A 25,307-nucleotide genomic window follows, 5' to 3' on the forward strand; every position below is an offset into this window, starting at 1 on the left:
GTGAAACGTATTCCGACACAAAAGCTCAGGGAGTTTGCATCCAAGGAAATATGTATAGGATTGCTCTGTTGACCACTTTCACTTGTGAGAGCCAGTATTTTTCAAATTTAGTTTTTCCTCCCTAATGAGTATAGTCATCACATATAAACCCCACATATAAACTTAATACCCACACAGCACTTTTCAATGATGCTCAAAGTGCATTACATGTTCATTTCAACAATCCTACATGGGGCACAAGTGTCCTGAAGTTATGGAGGATTTTTTTCAGGTTGGGAAATGGAGGATTGCCTAAGGCTGTCTATTGAGCTTGTACTTGAAGTGAAAGTTTAACCAGCAGTAGGTTTAATGGCCTATTGCTTCTTTCGGAATATTACATCTCACCAAGCTATACTGTTTATATTTTGAAGATAAAATGCTTATTTCAGCTGTCAGGGTTATTGGCCCTATTTGAAAGATCACATATTTGCAAGCTTTGTACAAGCTTATTTTCCGTGTGCTCCATTCTTGTGTTGCTCCCGTTTTCCTTCTGTTCTTCTTTGTGCCGCAGTCAGCCAGGAATTACTTTCCCGTTTCATTCATGCAACAAACCTATAATTACAAGATGGTTTATGATCCTGGCATGTTTTGAACTTGGTAACCATAGTTTCCTGGTTTGAACAAAATGGGAAACTATGGTTAGTTGAAGTTTTCCAGATTTTATTGCTGTATGCAGGGAAGAGAAGAGACTGCATCCGTGGACAAAAGTCCCATTCACATCACAGCTTATTAAGATATTATCATATAAATGTGGCCAATGTATGGCTGGTCTTTATTGAAAAATCCTGAAAAAGCTTTTGTCTTGGTTTGCTGTGATAAACATGAATATCCTAATCTGAAGTTTGAAATGGATGAAATTTCCTTCAGAGGGGAAGGATTTTGGGAACGATTTCATAGGCTGCTCCTGTTTCCTTAACCATTGTTAAACAACGGAACAATATTTTTGTGTGTGAACTGGCTCAAATTAGGTGATAGTCTTCAAAACCACCCTTTTTTGACATACTGCAATAGCAGAATCTTATTACATGTTCATTTGTTAGTGCCTGTTGCTTTTAGATCAAATGAAGTGGTAGAAATAAACTAAGTAAAGGTGAACAGTGTTATGTGATTTGGGCTATGATCTCCAAACACAAGCATATATTTCAAAACTGTTTTTGTAGTGTTGATTCATATTTTGTATATAGATTTACAGTTCCCCACACCCCCCTCTTCAAGCAGAATCATGTTCAGCATATATATGAGGATATTTTAGAGTTCTTAATAGTAGTTCTTTCTAGAGAAAGACTTGGGAAAGGTTGCAGAGGGCCTGACTCTGGTAGCATTTATGTGTGAACTATTTGAGGATAACATGTAATCCTCCTAAGAGAATTGTTTGTTTATACTTCTGCTCCCTCCTTGTCTGACTTCCCTGTTACAGACTGTACAGGATGTAAAGCATATAAACTGTTTGTTAAACAGAGTTGTTTGTGTGCATGTAGCTGGTGATAATGGGAACATAGAGGCATTTAGCTGCCAGAAGTAGGTAACAATAGGTACAGGTACAGGGTTCCACCATCATGAGTTCTTACGAGAGATCACAGGTTTGGCCACTTTGGGAGACATGATATGAGATGTTATGTTTGGATAAAACTTCTGATGCCTAAAGTTGGGCTTTCTATTAGGGAACAAGATTATTTTAAAGCAACAAATACTGGTATTTATTTAAAGGTCCAGCAAGTACATACAACTTTTATTTTATAGCAAGTTACACTTGTTTCTCCCCATTCCGTCTTTAAATATTTCCCCTTCTCTCCATCAGAGGCTACTAGAGTGGAACAAGATAGGTGTCCAGCAGAAAAGGGTCGTTCATTATTTCTTTATTTAATTCTTGGGCTGTAGATCCCATTTCCCAGTAGGGAACTTAGGCTGACAACTCGCTTGCTTCCCTTTTCAAAGCCATTTTAAAAAATAAATTAAATTGGCCACATATCAAATCACCAGACAAGGACCAGTGACGTAGCACATAGAATAGATTAAAAGCAGCTCTTTTCACAGTAGCATTATAACGGAAAACAACGTTTGTGCTTTTTTATCCATTATTCCTCTTTTTGTTGGTGGTTCCTTTCTGTAACAAATGTCTGTAATGCCACTTAAACCAGCCTTTGCTCTGTTGCTATCACAGCAAGGCTTGATACAATGGAGTTTGTTCTCGTATTTTCATACAGCTTTCTGTTCGTTTGCTGTGTAACTTTAACCCCCTTCCCTCTTTTTTATTATTTATTTTAAAGGTGATTCATGCTCAGAAAGTGCACTACAGATAATTACCACATCTGGCCACCATGCAGATTTCCCCAGTGGTATCCAGCCTGCACCGGAAGATGTCTACAGAATGAACTTGGCCAAAGGAGTTTCAATGTCTTTGCCATCATCACCTTTGCTGCCTCGCCACGCCTACTTGATGCAATCAAGAGCAAGCAAAAAATCTCCAGGTAAGTTAAAAAATATTTCTCAGTTTGTACAGTAAAACAGTACTTGATTAACGACTGATTCTTTGTCAAGTGATACATTTCCTTCTAGACTCCATTTTCTGCAACTGTTTTCCTGATATCTTGCTCACAGTATCACTGATAAAAAGGCTTATGTGGCTTGCCTCTAGGTAATAGGAGACAGCAACCTGGTTCACACATCATGCTAAGCCAAACTATGGCTGGCCACATTTCCAACCTTTGGGGGAACAGCATACAGGTGTTGAGTGGTGTTAGAGACCAAAGTGGGTGGAGCAATAGATGTGATTCTTACTTTGTATAGAAGGCCACACACACAAAAAGGCAGAGGTTTCTGTACATAAACATGCCTTTTCATGTTTCATCCTGGCAAGCAAGAGGCATTTTCATAGCTCAAGGGGACATTCCAGCCAAGCAAAAGCACTTGAGGAGCCTGGGGAGGTTCCTGAGGGCCAGATGTAGAGACCTGGAGGGCTGTAATTTGGCCCCTGGGCCTGCGGCTCCCCACTGCTGGCCTAGCATGAATGTAGGGCTCCTGCCCGTTGATTCTGTTGTGTTGTGCTGCATTGAGCTTGACCAAAGCTTGGGTTGGTGTGCTGCCTGAACCCAGGTACATGGTTTAGCTCCTTTGAACAGTGAGCTGTAAACCATGAGACAAACCTTGGCTACATCTCGTGGTTTGTCTGGGCATTGCTAGACTATGAGCCCAGGTGACACACTAGGCTAAGTGATGGTTTTGCTCAACTTAGCAGCAGAATTAATCAAGAGCAAAGTAGCTGAGATCATCCCTCCCAGAACCCACATGCTCATGCTAAGCCATGATTTGGCTCAGCGCGATGTACGAACCAGGACATCATCTGGATGAGCTTACCTGATATTGCCTGAATGTTTCCTTCCCTACCTTCACACTAGTTGGTGAGCATAATTGAACTTATGACTGCTACACAGAATGTGTGCGACATCAGAGAGTAGGACCTTTACATATTAAAATATTGATTGCTATTTTGGGGAAACATGGTGGTTCAGTGTCATATTTGGCCCATTGCTTTAAGCTCTGATGTCATGCAAACCATCATTGCTCAATGGACTGAACCCTTTGTAGTTTTACAGATGGTTTCAAGACGCTGTTTTCATTCTTAAGATGAATTGGTTTACATTTATTATCTAAGCTGAATGTAATATGATATAGGAAGGGAGGAAAAAAGCTATTCAAATTTGTGATAACACCCCTTGAAAGCTTTTGTTTGTAGCAACAAGCAAATGTCTGTGTACATATCTTACTAAATAAGGTGTGACTACTGGCTTCCTTTTTATCAGCTATGCGCAACTCATTCCAGCACACTAACATCACTTTGACTCCACCAGGCCTGGGACCTGAGTATCTGGTGACTTTGCCAAGTTTGTGCTATCTGTAGAGACATGGAAGTAGTTTTGGTTATTCCAAATGATCTAGCCTTGGGGAATTTTCTCAATGAAAGGAAGTAAGTAATAAGGAACAGTTATGTGTCAACTATTCTGAGCCCAAAGTAATGGTGCTTGGTGATAGAACAGATAAACACAAATGGCAATTAGACATTCATCCATTGGAGAAGTCTAATAGATTTAATTATCTGGGGGTTTGTTTACCCAAAATGGCCTATGGAACAGTCATTGGCAGGAAAATAAACTGAATGCCCAAAGTTCAATGCAGTAGGTGTTGAAATTCGCCAGAGTGAAGGGTGGGGAATCTTGGGTTGCCAGCTCTAAAAGCTTTTGCTGCTAAGGTTGATATATGGGGCAGAAATCTGGGGTCATTTCAGAGCCCAAACAGTTGGAGGTAGTACAGTTGTACTTTACTGGGTCTCCCACCAGGAACACCCACAGCGTACTTGTGGGGAGAAGCGGAATTAATGCCAATTTCATATTTCATTTCAAGGACTATCTTCTTATTTTTTAAACGGAGATATTTGGTAAATAAACTGGTGAAATAATGTATGGCAGAGCACTCTCAATCATCCTCCCCAAACACCTAGCTAGCTAACAGGAAACTATTATCGAGGAAATACGGATTTGATCCAGAGGCCCTTTTCACTACCGAAATCCCACTTAGCCAACAAAATATTAAAGCATTGCTCCAAAATCTTTTGCAGAACAGGAAGGGATGCTATTACTTTATACAGATTTTCCAGCACTTCTCCACCTTGAAATCACACCATGGGGAAGAGAAATATTTATCTGAGCTAAATGCACATTTTCTCTGCAAAGTATTTTCTCTGCATATTTTCAGACTATGAAGTCTAATTTTGGGGAAATTTAAGAAAATCCCCAGAGGTCTGCACTTTTGTGTCTGCAGTAGCCCTTGAGTAGAGGACACCATATGCTATTTGATGTTCTGCAAATGGCAGGAAACATACAGGCAAAAATATTTTAAGCAATCTTTAGTAGTGGTTGCTACCCACCGAGATAGGGATAAGATTAAATAGCTGTTGTCTGGCTAAATTCACGGTGAATGCAACTCATCTTAGACAAGGCCATGTGGCCTCCCTCAAGATCTAAGATTCTGGTTTTTTATGCATGTTTCCCCCCTTGTATAATTTATGTTCATATGTTTCTGTTTGGCTGCAACCTGTTTGGTTGCCTGATTAATGAATTCATTTTGATGAAAGGAAGTAGCCAATACATATTAAAATATTGTGAAACCGGAGAAAGTATGCATAGAAAAAACTGTAGGTGACTTTTCGAAAATAGTATTTTATATATTATTCACAGTTTTTTTATTTAAACTGTAGGCATAGAGGCATGAATGTTATCAGCTGATTTTTATTTTATTTTTGTTTTAAAGTACTATTTTGCCTTGGTACTTTATTATATTGTAAAGCAGCAGGCTGGAGTTTGGTTGGCATAACAACTTGCTGTTATGTCCTTTTAAATCTTTTTTTTTCCACTTTTTTTTCCGGCTACCACTAACAATGGTATATTTTCACTCCCCTGGTTAATTTTTTCCTAACGATAAATCATTTTTGGATACATATATCAATTTTCTTTATTGACCTTATATGAGTCTTCTTGTATCTTAAACACTTAAAAAAACCAACAACTTGGGATTTCCTGAAAGTCTTTGACTCATGAAGAAGTGTGCATGCACACAAAAGCTCATACCAAGAACTAACTTAGTTGGTCTTTAAGGTGCTACTGGAAGAAATTTTTATTTTCTTTTATTTTGTCTCGTGTTGTTCACTTTTTCAACCAGGATCAAGGACCCTGTTTAACAAGATTGCATAATTCTTAGTGATTACCCTATACATAATATAGTCCTGGATTTTCATTTATCTGATTTATGCTAAGCAACCACTTACTATAAGAAATAAAGAAGTTGTTATTACTTTTGGACATGTAGTGCTTCTATCTACAGCTTTTCCCAACAAACTACTTCAGCATACTTTTGCAAATGTCACTTATATTAAAAGTTTTAAAATTCAAGTATGTAGTTTTGATACATAAAAGTGGTCTTTTCTAGTCAAGATGAAAGGGAAGCACTACATTTAATACCTGTATTTTAGTGTCCCACTTGAATTAGGTGCGGTTTAGTGGGGGGAAAACTGCTGGCTTTTGAAAAGTTGGCCTTGTCAACAAGAATTTATAGCTGTGATGAAGTCAGATCCCAACACCCTTGAGTTACCAGTATTGACAAGTTCAACTCATGCTATTTCTCTCTCTCTCTCTCTCTCTCTCTCTCTCTCTCTCTCTCTCTCTCTGATGTGTGCACCCAAGAGAGAGCATTACATTTGATTTCCCCCCACCTCTTGTTAATTTGTGTTTTCTTTAAATCACCCTTAGTGTTAATTCTCTTAATTTTATTGGCCTAAATCCAGCACAGAGGTAAGCTTGTTAAACTCATTTAAAGCAATGAGTTTTAGTATGCCTGACTGTGTTATATTTAGGCCATAATAAAATACTAGAGATATTATTTGGTTGTGATGTTCCATTTGCACCACATACCTCCACTTGTGCGAACTGCACCTACCCTTCCTCTGCTCCTCCCCCGCAACCCCCTTGCATCCCAAAAATATGCTCCAGAGGGTTGGGGTACCCTCTGGAGCAGATTTGGGGACATGGAGGTTGGGGAAGGAGGAGAAAGACAAGTTCTATGAGGTCCACTGGTGCAACGTTGGAGTCTCATCTTGTATATTTTACGAGTTAAATATAATGTTTGTCTTTTAAAAACATATAATAATTTGGGTAAGATGCCATCTTATTTATGTAGTATTTTAATTTGCTCACTTTGAGTTCAATGTTTGCATCCGTCTGTCTCGGGAGACTATGGAGGAGTGTGCCTTTGGGGGTGAAGTCAAAATGTTGGACGGTTACATTGCCTGCACTTATAGCATAATACACAATTCTTTCTGAAGAATAATAATTTAAAGTAGATTACAGTGGTACCTCGGGTTAAGAACTTAATTAGTTCTGGAGGTCCGTTCTTAACCTGAAACTGTTCTTAACCTGTTCTTACCACTTTAGCTAATAGGGCCTCCTGCTGGTGCGTGATTTCTGTTCTCATCCTGAGGCAAAGTTCTTAACTCGAGGTACTATTTCTGGGTCCACAGAGTCTGTAACCTGAAGCGTCTGTAACCCAAGGTACCACTGTAGTTTATAACCAGCCATTCAAATGGGTTTGCAGACTTCAGTGGACTGCTGTTAAGGAGGAGGGAATTCATAATACAGAGGGGAAAGGAGTGTGTGAGTTCATGCCTGCTTCCTGTTCTTTTAGGCCAAACCAGAGAAGGCAAAATTCATGAGCATGTTTTTAGAAATGTGAGTAGCAGCTGGGAGAGGGAAAGCTGCATCAGGGCTCACTGCACCCCTCTACCCACTGTGGTCCTGATTAGGGGGTGGGATTTTTAGAAGGGAGAAAAGGAGTTAAACTCTCAGTTCCAATTCCTACAATCCTGATGCTGTCTCCCCACCCAACTTAATATTGCACCTAGTTTAGCTTATTGTGATGCTTATGTTATTGACAGAATTATTTCTGCATTAGACCTCTGAAAAGAAGAGCTTTTGAATATTCTTTTTTTAGACATGCATGTGTGCATAAGCCTTCAGTCAAAACTGAACATTTCTTATTGGCCAACTCTTCCGGCTAAAATGTATGCAATATTCTGGGCTTGGTTGGAAGATAAAGTCCATTTGCTGGCTTGGAAGATGTTGTGTTCACTCTTCCTTTCTTCCCACATGGGTAAGATAAAATTGTTTCTGCTTTTATTGGAGTACTGGTCTGTGTTGCAATCAAACAGGATATGAGAGATCTAGCCCACATAACGGGCAGGGTGTTACAGGTTCCTATCCCTGCAAATATTTCCTTTAGCACTTGGGTTTCCATGGCTTAACAGCCTTTTTGTCAATTAGGGACTGCTCATGTGCATGTAGCTAAATTTACGAGGATATACTTTCACAGTCCGGGAAAAGGCGAAGTCTCTGAACCTTGCTGAATTTCATCTACAAAATATTTGGATCTGCATTATTAAGTGTTGCCATAAGATATACTTCTTTTAAAAATCCAAACCCCTCCTTTTCTACTGCAAGGCCTTTAGGACGGCTTACAACAAAATCAAATGATATCCATTAAAAATGCCATTTAAATTAACAACTTGTTTTTTTTTAAAGTAAGATAGAAATTGAGCCAGCTACAGCAAAATAGCAAAAATACTATGTCCACCTCTCATGAAAAAAACCCAAAGAGAATAATAGTATTTAAGTTGGCACCTAAAAGATATCATAAAAGAGCCTCTCCGGGGAGGGTATTCCACAACTAGGATGCCACAGAGAAGACTTGTCTCTTGTAGCTACCCAACTCATCTTCCAAGAAAGGGACACCAGGAGCTTCAGACTATATTTACATGTGGCATGACTGGACAACAAGAACTTAGAAACTTTTCTAAAACATTAAATAATATACTAGACACTCTGTGTACTCTTCGGAAAGTAGTACCTGTCAAGCAGTCTAAATAAACAAGCTGCCAGTTTTTCTTTAGAAAAACAAGTTGTGGAGAAGTTGTAAAACTTGTTGTCTGCCTAGACAGAACCTGAATACTTGTTCGAAAATCATGAGGAAAAAGCAAGGAAGCTGAGTGGTCCCTAAAAATACTGCTCTAGCTATAAAGCTAAGTACAGTTGTACTTTGGATCCTGAACGCCTTGTGACTCAAACGTTTTGGCTCCCAAACGCTGCAAACCCGGAAGTGAGTGTTCTAGTTTGCAAATGTTCTTTGGAACATCTGATGCAGCTTCCAATTACATGCAGGAAGCTCCTGCAGCCAATCAGCAGCCACACCTTGGTGGCTGAATGTTTTTGGAAGTCGAATGGACTTCCGGAACAGATTCCATTCGACAGCCAAGGTACAACTGTACTTTATAGAACACCTTTCACATTTAGTGTCTCCTCTGAATTGGAGTATTAATAACAGGCAGTTTGCTTTGTAAGTGAAAAATGCGGAGAAACCTTACCACTTGATAAAACTCCTAGTCTTTGTACCAGATAGAATGTCTGCATCCTATTTGCATTAATTCCTATGCACAAGCAAACATGTATCACATGACCAGTTTACCATGTTGGTAAGGTTATCTTAATCCTAATTTGGATCTTTACTGATTCAGTGCAGTTCTATACCTGAGTTCAGAAGTAAGCCCCATTGTTAATTAAGTCAAAGTTAAGTACAGTACTTCTAAGTCTCCACTGTGAAGCACAATGCAAGAGGATTTCTTAGCTAATTTGCTCCTTGGTTCCATTTCATGGTTAGCTGAGGAGAGAGCTTAACCATGCATCAGGGTTCTGCTGACAAGTTAAGCCAAACCAGAGCTCAGCATGGAGCAAGAATAAAAAAAAGAGTGAGAAGGAGCAAGGCAGCTGCAAGCTCCTCTCTAGGAACCTGAACATTCATGCTATCTACCTGGGAACCCATAGTTTGGATTACCATGGTGTGCAAATCACACCCCACATGGGATATAATGATCCGTTTACTTTTTAGTTGAGCGGTGGAATTTAATGACTGATTCTGAAAGTTTTTGTATATTCAGGTCCCTTCACTACTGCTCCGTTGTTCTTAAATCTCTGGTTTTTCATTTGTGAGAGTGTGGCCTCCTCAGTTGCTTTTTTTGTTTTTGAGAAGTCCCCAAGTATGTGCGGCTTTTATACATTCTTTTGAGAATGCTAGTGGCTGCTTTTAAAAACTAAAGGAAAATGTGACCTCAGCACTGCATTTCCTCTGTTTCTGCAGCTATGAAAAACATGTAAAGGGAAGCTACACAACTCCAAATGACAGAATCACAACTCTTTAATTTTTAGAATTGCCTTTTCACCATCTCTTGCTTATTAATGTAATCCTGCTTTAAAATGGTTGCCCATCATTGTTCTTGTGTACTGTATCTAATTATAGTATTACTTGCCGTACATAGGCCAGAACAATTGTCTTTTGAAAGGATGTGGTTTGCATTTTTAGAGGGAGTGCATTTTGGAGTTGCTTTCATTCTAAACAGGCCTTGCTGCTGCTTTTCATTCATGTTCTAATAAGTATCGAATAGCACCCTCTGCTGGTTTTTTATGCTTATAAAATCCTGTCTTTTTTGCATGTCTTTCATTGCATTGCAAAATGTACAAAGATCAAAGCAGAGTTGCTTTACTGATCTTTCTTTGCATCAGAATGTCCAAATACTGAAAATACGCAACTGAAAAATCTCAGTGCAGATTACTTGCCTCTTAACATCTTTTAATCTTTCATGCTCACAGAGTGTATGCTTTTGGATGAAGGTGGGGATTGTAATCTGCATCAGGAGATTAAACATACGATAGTGCGTATGTGGCATTAATTGCCTCAGCTAACTTAAACAGTTTTAGCATTACAGAATAAAGGAGCACTTCTGTAAAAAGTTTTATCTGCTTAAAAAGCTTTGTGTGTAGCTAGACCAGCTGGAAGCTGGTGAAATCAAACCTTATATGTTGCTTAACCCAAAATTAACTCTCTTTGATTTGCTTTCATCCTTGAACTTTTGTTTATACAACCAAAGGGTAAACCCAAGGGCAAAATAATTTCACTGTGCAGAATGAAGCACAATACTTATTTGCTCACCTTGATTTATTATCTTGAAGAAACTGGCCCATATATAAACAATACCATCAGCATCGCACACTCATCATGTAGGAGGGGAACATGTTGTCAATGCCTGAACTGGAAGGGATGCAGTAAGCCAGAGTAGGACTATGCTTGAGGCAGAAATTCGTTCTTAATGTACTGTTATCTTCCCAGTTCCCTTAACACTGAGTGATGGGAAAATGAAACAATCCTTTCCCCTTACTGCGGTAATGCATATCTAAATTTCCAACTTCTTGCCTGCCATGAATTCTAGCATTAGGCTTGTTTTTCTTTAAAGAAGAATGTTATTAATATTTAAAGAAAACAAACACAAGCCATTCGCTTTAAACCACAGAATGCCATACAAATTCTCCAATAGCTATACGATACAAATTATTCCATATATGCAAAATATAAGCAGAAACAATAATAATACTGAGTTTGAGTTTCCACTTTGAAAGCTAAGTAGCAATCTCAGATTGTGCAGCAAACTACCTAAGCTCCTCCTCTGTTGGATCTTGACCCCTGCTTTGTTTTTGACAATGCATTAGCCTGTGCCCCTCATGATCCTCTATTGCTACCTTGAAGCCCAATCCCTGACTGTTTCGAACACCCTTTATACCTGTTTCTGGCCCATTTGGATGTATACCCATGTCTCTCCATTCTGGTTCTAGATCTGGAACACCTGGAACTTGAAGGAGACCTGATAATTGCTCATGCAACTTGTTCTGAGGACGTTCTCCATCAAATGTTAATGGCACGAGTGCTTTGTGCGTCCTTCCTTGATCGCCAGTTTCCAATGACTTCTAAAGCTACTTTAGGTTATTGCAAGAGTTGGGAAGCTTTTTCAGGCTAAAGGCTGCATTCTTTCTTGACAGCCATCCAGGGTGAAGCCTGAGAAAAAGGTGGACAGGGTAATGGTTGTGAGTGGGCTACAGTCCACCCACACAACAGTGACAGGTTTCCACACACACATCTCCATTTCTCTCCATGGAAACAACCAAGAGGTGTTATTTCAGTTTAAAGAAACATTGCAGCCAGTCAAAAGCACTTGAGAGTGTGAAGCAGAGCTAGTGAGAGGTGTGGCCTGGGAAGAGAGGGTGTGGCCAGATAGAGATATATGGAGGGCTGCATTTGGCCCCTAGGTTTAAGATTCCCAACCCTCATTTTGTGCATGCTATTAGATAATAGAAGCATCTGCAAGGAAAGTACAGTCTTCCAAACTGGATGGTAGCTTCCTGCAATCTAGCCCTGGAGAAAATGTTCACACAATGTATTGTCACATGGAGTTTGACTCTTGGGTCACTGAATTCTAGTGGACAGTGCATGCTGGGTCATATGCCCCAGTATATACCCCTGCTGATCTGTTTTCCCTTTGAAGCAGGCCTGCATAGCTTCTGACCCACCTGTTTAGAAGGAGGACACCAGCCAGTTGTTTGATGAGAGATGCGAACACCCTAGGGGTGGGTTTGTTTCTCCTTTCTGCCTTCCCAGATGCCTGAAGTTAAAACACCGAATATGTCTCTTATGAAATCTCTTCTTCTTAGAACGATGAGTAACATACTTTTAAAAAGTGACGTTGTAAAATAATAACGCTTTAAAGCCAACTCGTGCTTCTGAAAATCTCTTAAACCCAAGATTGAATTGTAGTAATGTTGGTGATGATAGCTCAGCTACTGTGTTTTGACTTAATTACTAAATGAATGGCACTCTTGGGATTTGATGTGGAGAAAAGTACTCTAAAATATTTCAGAATACAGAACATCTTCAAGTTTTGTCCCAGGAGTACAACTGGGAAATTGCCAGGCATAGTGTTCCTGCCACATGTTGAAGCCCCCCCCCCCCCCACACATAGTCCCTGACTATTCTTCCTTGTTAATGTTTCTCAGACTGCTCTTTCTTCTACATCAAGTAAAATTAAATTGATGGATGTTTAAAATACACCATCAAACTCAAGGAGCATTCTAACGTGAAGTCTGGAAGCTTGTTCAAATTACGTGAATATTTTAGTTTCTGCAGTCTTTGAAACTCAAGAGGAAAACTTAGAATGCAGTATTGTGGATCTTGCAGCCACTAATTCTGGTAGATAAAGATGAGGTACGCTCATATTTTCAATGATACGTTATTTACTTGGATGAAGTGATATATCAAGGCAGGTCAGATTTATTTACTTATACCTCTCATAGACTCATTGTAAAATACAACTGGAATAACAGACCCTCAGATAAACACGGAAATGTTTACATATAGCATGAAGCATAATATAAACAAGACATACAAAAGTTTTCATCCAAAGAAACCTTTTTCTGAGATCATCTGAGCACTTTATCTTGGGAACTAGTATGTTGAGAGCACGAGAGTTAATAGTTTGCCTACTTTATAGAACTTCAAAAAAAATGTATAGATCAAAGCAGACAGGTATTATCAATGACCAGCATCATCACCTTACATTTTTGTAAATTGATCCTTCTTCTTCATTTGGGGGGGGGGGGGGAGAAAAGCAATTGTTATGTTTAGACTAGTTAGTGTCTTGTGTAAGAAATATGAGGTGGCGCTTTTTAAAATAAAGCTGTATTGACTGCTAAGCTGACCCAGAGAATAAAGTTGTTTTATTTTACACCTTGGGGGTGACATTTAAGTTCCTGCAGGAGAAGATTGTTATAATAAAACCTCCATGCACTGTGTGTGTTTTAAAGCCATAGACAAGAATGTAAGAACACAGTGTTCTGTATAATATGAATTCAGAGTACAGGAGGATTATGGATTATTTAATTTTTAAATCCTCTTTGGTTAATTCCAGCTTGTCTTTTATGTTTTGGATTTGGTTCCCCCCTCCCCCCGAGCTGAACTATGAATATTAAGTACTTCTTTATGGAATGCTAGAGTCTTCTTCAGGAATTCAGATATCTTGCAACCTTTACACACATGAGGGGGGAGAAAATAAACTATATCTCCTCTACCCTTCACTGTTCCAGTCGCCTTCCAACCCACAGAGGGCAAACCTTTGATGGTGCAACATATTAGAACCCTGATTTTATGATTGGCTGTTTTTTAAGACAGTCCTTAAATTCTTGAGCCAAACTATAGACTACAGGCTAAAGGGAGCAGGGAGTAACAGATATAGTCAGTCTGGTTTAGGAAGGGATTATTTAGCACGATGCGGCAAATAACTACAATGAAAGGTAAAGGACCCCTGGATGGTTAAGTCCAGTCAAAGGCAACTATGGGTTTGCAGCGCTCATATTGCTTTCAGGCGAGGGAGCCGGCATTTGTCCACAGACAGCTTTCCGGGTCATGTGGCTAGCATGACTAAACCACTTCTGGCGCAACGGAACAATGTGACGGAAACCAGAGCGCACGGAAATGCTGTTTACCTTCCCACCACAGCGGTACCAATTCCAAAAGTATTGCCACCATGTAATAAGGAACATTCAGGGGTGGAGGAAGGGAGGGAATAGCAGTCCCTGCTTTACCTGTAAGGGTGCTGCAGCCACCAGGTAATTTTGCTTCCACATCCCAAATAATGATCACCATGCTGTTTGAGCTGCAACAGCCACTGGCTACCAGGCAAAGCACCACAGCTGCAAAACAGAGGGTAGTGGGGGGCAGGTAGGCCCTGATTTAGCTAAAATGCCCCCCCCCCCGAGAACTTTTGGCCCAGCCTCATTCCAACTTGGTCATGGGATGAAGATAATCTTAGTGGAACTTGTGGATGAGCCACACAATGAACTGGATGAAGTCCCTGTTGGTTCTGCGGCACTCGTCGGGAGCTTTTGAAACTAATGACTAGTGTTATCCTTCTGGACTGTCTGGGCACAATGGGACTTGGTGAGAGGTTCTGTTTTGTATAGACTTAGTCTTTCCTTTAGAGACACTTTTGAGACGGTGACACTAGAGGGTCTATTTCTTGGCACCATGATCTCTGACCTATAACGCCCCACAACATTCCATCTTGTCTCCTGCACACCTATAAGAAACTGCTGGGAGGAGGGGATTGACTAGGGATTTTGAAGTGCGGTGTCATCATCAACACCCAACTTTTACATCTCATTTCCTACATATTCAAGAAAGGCACCCAAGGTCTTGCAGTGGTGGTTAGAATTGGTAGTGGACTGGATGTGAGCCAGCAAACTGAGACTTAATCAGGGCAAAACAGATGCTTCAAGTGAGTGAGGTTGGATCTAGATGCTTCAAAAAATGTGATTCAGTTAAACGCCTTGTAAACTTCATACAGGGAAATCCCGTTGGTGAAAGACAGGACTCTACAGCGCCATGTGGCATCACAGATAAAGTGCTTTATCTTTACGAATGGTGCTGAGCCCCAAGATTACTGTTCCTGGGGATGGGGGATACAGTTTGGTTTGGGTATGGTTTCACTGCTTCTGAATAATTGAGCCCACAACTTGACAATGCTCCTGGATCCAGCTTTGTTTCTGGATGGCCGGGTGGCCGCTGTGACTAGGAGTGCTGTTGCCCAACTTAGGCTGGTGTGCCAGCTGCAGCTGTTGCTCAAGAAGTGAGACCTAGCATGCCATAGTTGCTTCAAGAATTGGATTACTGTTAACCGTCTTTGCAAGCAGCTGCCTTTAAAAAGTGTTTGGAAACATAAGCTAGTCCAAAATTTGGAAGCAAGAATTCTAACCAGGGTCTTTTTTTAAAAAAAACAAACAAACCATATTTTATTCCAAACGTAAACATAAATTACATAATAACAATAATCTGTTTTATATGAAGCATGTGACTCGTTTTTCCTACCTACACTGACTTCCAGTTTATTTTATGATCTGTTTAAAGCCACAAACAGCTTGGCACCATGTAACTTACAGCACCGTCCCCCTCCCATAAGTTCTTGTCTGTCCACTTTCTCAGGCTGTGGAACTCCTTGTCCTGTGAAATCAGAACCACCCCCTTCTCTTGTAGCCTTTAGATGAAAAACCGAAACATTTTTATTCCTCCAAGCTTGTGTTGTGACTGGTTCCTAAATCTCGCTGCTGAATATTATGCTCCTGATTACCTGCTGTGTTGCTTGGTTTGATGCATTCCTGACTCATTTCTATCTGATTTGATCTGGAACATTTTGAATGGGAAAGGCATGATATAAATGTTTTAATAGCGAACACCACACATGCTATCAGCAGCAGTAATATCAGCAGTGGACTCTGAGGAAGTTTATAATCTACTGTTAGTTCAATTGTATGGGCTATAGTATTTGCATATATCTTTATCTCTGAACAATTGAACCAGACATTTGGGGGGCGGGGGGCAGGAGGAGGGCAGCAGCTTTAGTTTGTGCACGTTTTTAACATTTATCATTTCTTGTTCCAACAATAAGATGCCGTGTACCACTGGTAGATTTGTTTCTCCTTTATTTTACCATCTAACATTTCCCGATCATTGCTAGTTTCTGATGTGGAAGGAATAAGGTGATATTCACGAGGGTGGTTGATTTCTGAATCCAGTGAACCACAACTAAGGTAAGGTAAAGGTAAAGGGACCCCTGACCGTTAGGTCCAGTCACAGATGACTCTGGGGTTGCAGCGCTCATCTTGCTTTATTGGCCGAGGGAGCCGGCGTACAGCTTCCTAATTATACAACTAAGGTAGTATAATAAAAATAACAAGGTAGCTTTAATAAATTTATCCACTTCTGTCTTAAACCCAGTTTGGTTTTATGTTCCTCAAATGTTCTTGGGAGTATTATGCCTTTGTATACCTAAAATGGTTAAAGGGCACTTTGTGATTTATAGTAATTAGCTATACGTATAGCTCTCCTATTTCCCCCCTCTGTTTATACATACACACATTTATAATGTGCTTCATAAAACCCTTTGACTTCCATTTTATCTTTTGTCTTACAATTCCACACAGATCTGTAATACGTCATTTGCCATATAAAGATAAGCAGTGCTCTCCAAACTTTGCCAGCTGAATTTTTTATTACTAGTGTTTACTGGAAAGTGGGGTGTCTTTATTATTTCAAGAGCAATCTAAACCACAAGTTACACCAGCTGGATAATTGTTTTGGCACAGTTAAGAGCTATGGGAACCTAATGAATGAATGAATGGAGCCTGGGCAAAATGGAAGCAAGTGTGCTAGGGCAGGACTGTTGCAGACAAATACCTGAGTGAGGCTAGAACCCTACAAGAGTTCCATCCTATGTTTCTTTTCGTATACATGTACTTCTGTGGCTTTGCGCTTAGTGGTGTTGCTGTGTGGTATGAGATCATTTGTTAGAGTTCTGCTACCTCTCCTTTCTCCATCTAAAATTACTATTTTGGTTCTGGTTTCTTCAAATATGTATATTATTGATTATAATAAAATGATAACAACCAATCAGTTATGGAGTATGGTGGTTCAGTTTCACATTTAAAGTGCAGTTCAATGCAGAATCCATAAAAATCGGGGGGGGGGGGAGGATCTGCCCATGGTCCACCCTCATCCCCATTTAAAATTATTGTTGCCAGCAGTTCCTCTAAAAGGGCAAGCTTAGATTTGTGGAGGCTGCATTTTGTTCCTGATAGTGCTGCCCTTTCCCACTGAATTACCAGTGCTTTCCGTGGCCTTCAGTAAGCCACTATTGTGGTATGTGCATCCTTCCTTTTCAGATTGGCCCAACCATTAGGCAATCACCTAGGGCAGAGAATGTGGAATCTGGCTATTCCCCTCTGTGGGTGTTATATGGCCTGTCCTGGGTCCCCTAAACTGTCCTGCTGTCTCAAGTGCTGTGGCGGTCCAGGTTCAGTTAGGAATGGGGAGCAGTTGCCATTTTGTCCCTGCCTCAGGCAGCACGATATCTAAGTCAGGCCCTGTTTCCTTAGACAACTTTGTAGCTCTCCATGGGAAAATGCTTTTTTCCGTCACACACACAGAGAGATAGAAGTGCGCGTGCATGCTGTGTAGCTATATTGAACTATATTACCTGTATGGAACCATCTGTATCATACTGAGATCCAGAGCCTCTTCCTGTGGGTTCTTCATGCAAGTCTGCTAGCAACTGTGTCGTCTCCTGTGAGGTGGATCTTCTTGGCAGCATGCTTGGAGGGTTTTATGTTTGTGAGGGAGTGTGACAGAGACCCGTGATGTGGCGATGGCAACCCAGTTTGTTGCTTATGTCTATGGTTGTGTGTTGTTGTTGTTTTTTATTTAAAAAACACACGGTACTGTAGAAAATTTTCAGTGTTAAAATGTCAAAATTGGTGGGTAGTGGTAGAGATGCCATGAATTTTGTGTGAGGGGTTGTAGTTGTGTTGGCTCTTATTTCTAATGGTTTTTGTTTCCTTGTCATCTCTGCTACTGGGAGTGAATAGAACTGTGGTACATTAAGACCATTGAGGTACCCAGGTGGCGCTGTGGGTTAAACCACAGTGTCTAGGGCTTGCTGATCAGAAGGTCGGCGGTTCGAATCCCTGCCACGGGGTGAGCTCCCGTTGCTCGGTCCCAGCTCCTGCCCACCTAGCAGTTCGAAAGCACATCAAAGTGCAAGTAGATAAATAGGGACCGCTCCAGCGGGAAGGTAAACGGCGTTTCCGTGTGCTGCTCTGGTTCGCCAGAAGCGGCTTTGTCATGCTGGCCACATGACCCGGAAGCTGTCTGCGGACAAACGCCGGCTCCCTTGGCCTATAAAGCGAGATGAGCGCCGCAACCCCAGAGTCGGACACGACTGGACCTGATGGTCAGGGGTCCCTTTACCTTTACCTTTTACATTAAGACCAGTATTAGCCCTGGTGTCGGCCCAGCAAAGCAGAGTCATGGTTTACTTAAAAGCAATTTCTGTTTCTCTAAAGAACCTTTAGATGGCAGTATTGTTCTCATTGTGGGGGGTGTTTTGGTGACTAGAAATTCTGTTGTGCATTTAATGTTTCCTGCAATTGCATTCAGCAAAGCACACGGCTATCAATAATTTAAATAGTAGAATGAAAGTACTAAATTCATTCTCTTACATTTGATGAACTCCTTTGATGAACAGTTACTCCAACCTCAAAAGTGAACAACACGCTTATAAATTACATAGTATGTTTGATTTTAGATATCAGTTAGCAAAATCTCTCCCTGTTTATTATTGTTATTATTATTACTACTGAAAATACTGAAGAGCTAGCAGCTGAACAGATATCGCTCTCCTTTCTTCCTCCCGCCCTGCCCACCGTCTTACAATCAACGTTGTGCGTCATTCGCTTGGGTAAAAATACTGTACTCAGTAATATAAAGCTGCTGGACTGGAGTATTTAGAGTGTTAATGTTGCAAGCTGTCCGCTTTGTAATCCTTGCCTCCCAGCTTCAAAGATTATACTAGTAAACAGGGTTATCTTCGAATTGAAGCAGAAAAACAGAGGCTCTGCCTAGAGAGGCCAACTCCAGAGCTGTGCGAGTTTTGACCATGTCAAAGTCACCCTCTTTACATATGCTGGAGGCTGATTCAAGAGCACCGCAGCAAGGAAACTGCTTTTGTTCCACAGCACAGTTTACATTCCAAAAAGTGAGCCTGACTAAAGCTTGCTGTTGCTGCTTTTTCCCCCTGACAACAGACAGCGAGAGTGGAAGTACGAGAGTTCACTGTCTTTATTATAGCATGTGTTGTGTGTGTATTGTCTCCGTCTGCAACGTGCATTTCTGCTTTTAGAGTTGTTCTGGTCCTCTGTAATTTGTGTTCTGTGTGGGGAAAAAGGCAAGTTTGAGATCTTTCCGCATTTCAGGTCCCATCAGGAAGCCCAAGTATGTAGAAAGTCCCCGGATACCAGGAGATGCAGTCGCCGTACCAACGAGGAAAGTGTTGGAGCCGACAGATCCCAACCAGAATGGTAAGCATGTGTGTTCGGAGTGCTTTCCTTTCGACTTAATGACTGGACTTTGACTTGAAAGCGAAGCGGCTACAAAAACAAGTAAGAACTGAGTCCTTTGTGCAGATCTTGGCTTTGCAGATCTTGTGATAGGTTCGTTATGTGCCATGTCTAGCAGTCTAAAATTCTTGAACGATGAATACACAGTCTTCAAGCAAAATTAAGTGTGAGAGTTGCGGGTCACTTTTAATGTGAGAGGCCTGTTTGAATTCCGTTTCTGGACTTGCTTTCAAGTTTTAACAACGGAGTGTGTTATGCTGATGCCATGTTGAAGTGCTGTGTCTTGCCACTGCCGTTAAAATGCTTGCTAAATCAGACAGCAATAACAATAGATGACTGTGTTGGCAAAGCTGGTAGCAGCCCGACCCTGGAGTTAATTGGTATTCTTGAAAAGTTCCTAGTTCATTAAATTTGACTACCACATAACAAAGTGCAGTTTCAGTGAATGTCAGGGCAAAATGACAATCAACATGCTGTGTAAGTATTTGTATAATAATGAGGATTTCATATTCACTGTGATGTTTTAGATTTACAGCCTAATTGACACCAACAGAAACAACCTATAACATCAAGTTAAATTGGATATTCCCTTGTTTTTCTTGTGCTTTCAATTTAAGACCTGAGTTCTCACCATCTCTTCTTATTGGAGGTGCAGAAAGTTTCTAGGAATATTCCTTCCTGGTATATCTTGATTCAGATATACACAAAAATGTATGGCACTATTTCTTCTACAGGCCAGTCTAACACCTGTAGCTTAAATTCTGTGTCTTTCTTCAGTTTTATTCCCCCCCCCAAAATTCCAAAGCAACAAGTTCAAGTATGTTCCATCTCTCGTAGGTTTCAAATTGAAGGAGGCTGAACACTTGACAATATGCAAGATGTATGGATGGTTTCTTCCTCCAACATTTTATTTTCACTCAGTTATTTTCTTCAGACATGTGCATGCTGGTCATGATGGATTGACAGTCAAATATTGCTACAGTTTTGTTGTTTAATTGGGAAGCCCCCTTTTTGCGGTGGAAAGGTTGTATTTTGTATCTGCATAGGGGTGCTTTATACACCCATCACCTCTCATGACCCACTGATTAGTAACTCTCTCTTCAGCAAAGTGGATCTAGGTTTTCTGAGCTAGAGAGGTTATAAATCCTGAGATACTGATCATTGTTCACTGGTTTGGGTGGCTTAAGTCTCCATCCTCTCACTCCCATATGGCAGCAAATTTCACTGCCGTTTTGCCATTAGCCTGCACATACTATATTGCTGCAATGATTAAAACAATAACACCAGAGATGGTAAAGAAACTAATTGTCTAACGTTTTATGCCCTTTCTGACTAAAGGAGACTTGCCACCAGTATCCTAAGTATAATCGTAAAATAAATGACATTTCTAGGTATAGAGTTCATGTGAATAAATAGTTCTTGTTTGGCTACAAAGCTGATTATTTCACAGTAATCAACATTCTCAGAAGGAAAGGAGTAGATTATTTCTAATTTTTAAGGGAGATCCTTACTGAATGGATTCAAGCAAACAGATGAGATGGCAGATGTATCAATAAGTGGTATTTTTTGGCACAGCAGCAACCATTTGTATGGGTGCTGTGGCATGTGGCAGACAAGCAGCAAGGCCACAGCTTACTCCTTCATGGCATACATCAAATTTCAAAGGTGATGTAATGTGCGCACAAGTTCTTTCCAGGCATTCCTTCTACAGGTTCCTTACCTTCATTGGCAGAAGAGACCTCTCTAAAGGGGACCTTGCTGCAAGCACGTAGGATCTCCCGATCGGGGGAAAACCCATGTCCAAATTGCAGGCTTCCCTTGTGAGATGTTCCCCACCCACTGTGGACGATCAGCAGAGTGACAGGAACAAGAGATTCCATGTACAAATGTCAGCCAGGCGGGCAATTGAATGCTACTTTGACAGCATCCTCCGCTGTACCTGAGGGCAGTAGGAGCCAGTTAGGTGGGACATACCGGTATATTGCCTACAGCAGGTGCCTCACTCTGCCTTATGGTAAGTCCAACCTTGCCTGGTGGGGACAGGATCTGCAGCCGCTATCCCACCACCTCCTCCTCCTCCTCCTCCTCCTCCTCCTCCTTCTTCTTCTTCTTCTTCTTCTTCTTCTTCTTCTTCTTCTTCTTCTTCCTCCTCCTCCTCCTCCTCCTCCTCCTCCTCCTCCTCCTTCTTCTTCTTCTTCTTCTTCTTCTTCTTCTTCTTCTTCTTCTTCTTCTTCTTCTTCTTCTTCCTCCTCCTCCTCCTCCTCCTCCTCCTCCTCCTCGTAATTACAATTGTGTGAAAAGGCTGGAAGAGGCTATAGTATCCTCTTAATGAGGTAGAGTATGTACTCGAGGCCCTTCTGTCTGCTACCAAAGCCCACATTTTATTTTCCCTTTCCACAGAGGCCAATAAAGGCAAAAAGACTGTTGTGCCTTGTGCATCTGTCAAGAAAAGTGTCACCCTGGTTTCTAATTGTTGGCAGGCTATGTTCTCTGTGTTTGCTGTATGGTTGCTGATCAGAGTGTGAGGTTCAAATGGCTGTCTCTGCAGGCTGAGTGTGGTTGTGTGGGAGTGAATAGAAACATTGGCTTAAAAAGTCGCTTCTTGTGGAGTAGCTTTGGCTTCCTTTGGTATCTAAATGACATGATTGTTTTCTTGCAGGAGCAAGAAGTGAAATGTGTAGATTTCTCTTTTAAGCTGTTCAACTTTTTATCTGTATTTTTAATAATACAACAGGAACATGGAACGGATACCCTGCACTAAAAGATAACTGGAAAGATGTGGCAGTGATCACAAATACATGACTAGCAACAGGGGGAAGGGGGCCCATTTCTCCCAGTACATCACACTGATATCACACATTAAGAGTTTCTATGTTTCTGCCACAAGAAAGTAGATTTTTCTGACTTCCAGGTTAGGTAAATATTAATATTTATACTGAGAACCAAATTGATGTTTAGTAGTTTCTTGGTTCATTCATACTGTACCTCTTTTTTTAGCTGTATGGGGGGGCATGTGGATCTACAAACTGTTGGCATCCTCACACATTGTGGTCATCTTGCATGGGATACAGTGATGGGAGAGCCAGATGTCAAAAAAGCTAGGAGAATTTCTACTTCTGTAATGCAAAACCCTTCCAGAATGGTGTTGATGGCCATATCCATAATCACATGGATAACTGCAGTGTGCTCTACTTGGGGCTACCTTTGAAGGTGACTTGGAAACTACAACTAATCTATAATGCGGCCCGTGGACTGGTGACTGGGAGTGGCCACTGGGACTATAGTAACAGTGGTCCTGAAAGATCTTCACTGGCTCCCAGTATGTTTCCAAGCACAATTCAAAGTGTTGCTGCTTCCCTTTAAAGCCCTAAACGGCCTTGGCCCAGTATATCTGAAGGAGCGTCTCCACCTCCATTGTTCAGCCCATCTCTAAGGTCCTCCGAGGGCCTTCTGGCAGTTCCCTCACTGCAAGAGGTGAAGTTACAGGGAACCAGGCAGAGAGGGCCTTCTCGGTGGTGGCGCCTGCCAAGTGGAATGCCCTCCCATCAGATGTCAAGGAGATAAAGAAGTACACAACTTTTAGAAGACATCTGAAAGCAGCCCTGTATTGGGAAGTTTTTAATGTCTGCCATTTTGTTATGTTTTTATATGTACTAGAAGCCACCCAGAGTGGCTGGGGAAACCCAGCCAGATGGGCAGGGTATTGTTGTTGTTGTTGTTGTTGTTGTTGTTGTTGTTGTTATTATTATTTTACTTATTACATTTATATACCACCTTCATCTTCCAAGGATGGTTCTCCTCCTCCCCATTTCATCCTTACAACAACCCTGTGGGGTAGGTTGGCTAAGAGATAGTGACTGGCCCAAGGTCACCCAGTGAGTTTCGTGGCTGAGTGGGGATCCGAACCCTGGTCTCCCAAGTCATAGTCCAACACTCTTAACCATTACGATGCACTGGCTTTCATAATGCAGCACCATTGTCATCATATGTGTGTGTAGGGAAAGTTGGGACTGCTCACTTGGGCAAGAGTGTATTGTGTGAACTCTTTAACTACTCCAGTAATGTATCTGAAGGCATTAAATCACATTGTTTTCAATTGTTTATATAGAAATCTCCAGTATAAATGTTGAATTTGACTCTTAATGTGGTGACAGCATCTGTTTCATGTTTTGAGCTCGGTTTAAGATAATCACTTATGTGTATTGAACATTTTTTAAACTCAAGAAGTTTACTTTTCTTTTTTAAGTGCTCTTTAGTTGTTTACTACTGTTGGCTTTGAAAGCAATTTCTTGGACCTCTCTGCTTAGTTGGTGGAGGAATTCCCAAAGGGTTAGTGCTCTTGGAAAGTAACAAACAGAACTGTAGTTTCTGTTCTTCCACATCCTGTTGGAGGTATCAATTTCTTATATAGTGAGGATTCCTATATGTGTATTTTGAATATCTGAAATTTCAAATACTTAAAAGGCTTCAGTTCCAACATCCTCTGTACATTAATTTTGTTCAATAGTCTAACCTAATAATTCCCAAATGGAAGCTTATTTGGGTGTGGATTGTAGTCTGGTGAAATAGTTTGCTGTTAGTACTTATAGGGAGAAATGAGAAACATGCATGAACATCAGCTCAGGGTTACAAGGAACTCCTTAGCTGCTCCGCTGCCATGTCCTTTTTGTCTCTGGAATTAGGCTTATCATAGTATTAAGCAGTGCTTTTTTTCTGGGGGGACGCAGGGCCAGCCAGGGATAGCTCAGTTGGTAGAGCATGAGACTCACAAATCTCAGGGTGGTGGGTTTGAGCCCCACATTGGTCAAAAGATTGGATTTAGAAGACCCTGATTCCAACTCTACATTTTTATTATTCTATGAAGGTAAATAATACATATAAAGGCTCATGCAATTTCCCTTGCCTACCATACATGCTTGTGGTTCCCAAACAAATGCAAATGAGCTTCCTCCTGAACAAGATCTCTAGGGAATTATAACAGCACCTAGCCCAAACCCAGAATGATTTACAGCACAATCCTGCTTTTCATGTTCATTCAGAATCCCCCCCCCCAATTCAATAAGGCTTTCTCCAGGTAAACATCTGTAGTATTGTAGTTTGTGTGTGTGTTTGAAGAATACAATAAGAATGCTCCACTCGACTGTTTCATCTGTAGCAGAAACCCTGGAATCCATCTTCCCAATGTTGGGAAACATCCATTTAGAGTGACGCTTTTGAATCGAAGCATCTTGATTATAAAATGATTTTTTTTGTGGATGACTTGACAGCTGCTCTTACAGCTAAGACTGTAGACAGCAACCTCCCCTTTTTACTAGCGTTTTTACCATCACAAAGAAAGGGAAAGTGCTTGTTTGTTCAGTTTATGACTGACAGTTTTATAGAAGTCCACAGAGATATCTTTCCGCTCCTGGTGGTAATAAACACGTTACCAAAATAAGGGTTGCCAATTCTATGTGTGTGTGTTTAGATATAGATGCTATTTTATTTTTTCAGTAGTAATAGAGTACTTAATCATAAAGGTTTGTAAAACAAATACAAAAACCAACAATGTAAACAATGAGTTATTTCGAATGCAATTTAAAACTGCCGGAAATGACAGTGACTTGAAGTAAAATGTGACTAGATCACCAGCCTAGGAATGCTTGGGGAAATAAAAGTTTTTAGCATGACGACACATGTCTGATGTCAGCTGAGAGGAAATTCCACAAGTGGGTGCCACAACACTAAAGGCCCTGCTCTGTGCAGGTTGTGTACATTCACATAAATATTTCATAGAATTGTTGGATGGGACTCCTGTAGTCATCTAATCCAACCCCCTGAACTGGGGTGAGGGAAAGAAAAGAGCTT

The 25,307-nt window shown here is 40.9% G+C and overlaps 1 protein-coding gene across 5 annotated transcripts in view; it reads left to right on the forward strand.

Annotated features, from left to right (window-relative positions):
* The window catches only part of TANC1 (tetratricopeptide repeat, ankyrin repeat and coiled-coil containing 1), a 122,525-nt gene that overhangs the window by 59,004 nt on the left and 38,214 nt on the right, over positions 1–25,307 (forward strand). For 4 of the 5 annotated variants that reach the window (XM_033165437.1, XM_033165454.1, XM_033165445.1 and 1 more), the window contains 2 exons: positions 2,307–2,507; positions 19,317–19,421. In XM_033165437.1, the coding sequence (XP_033021328.1) occupies positions 2,307–2,507; positions 19,317–19,421 (306 nt within the window). The remainder of the gene's footprint in view (positions 1–2,306; positions 2,508–19,316; positions 19,422–25,307) is intronic. The other variant, XM_033165464.1, reaches the window with a different exon arrangement.

This window comes from Lacerta agilis, chromosome 1 (assembly GCF_009819535.1).
Source record: "Lacerta agilis isolate rLacAgi1 chromosome 1, rLacAgi1.pri, whole genome shotgun sequence".
Taxonomy (NCBI): Eukaryota; Metazoa; Chordata; class Lepidosauria; order Squamata; family Lacertidae; genus Lacerta; species Lacerta agilis.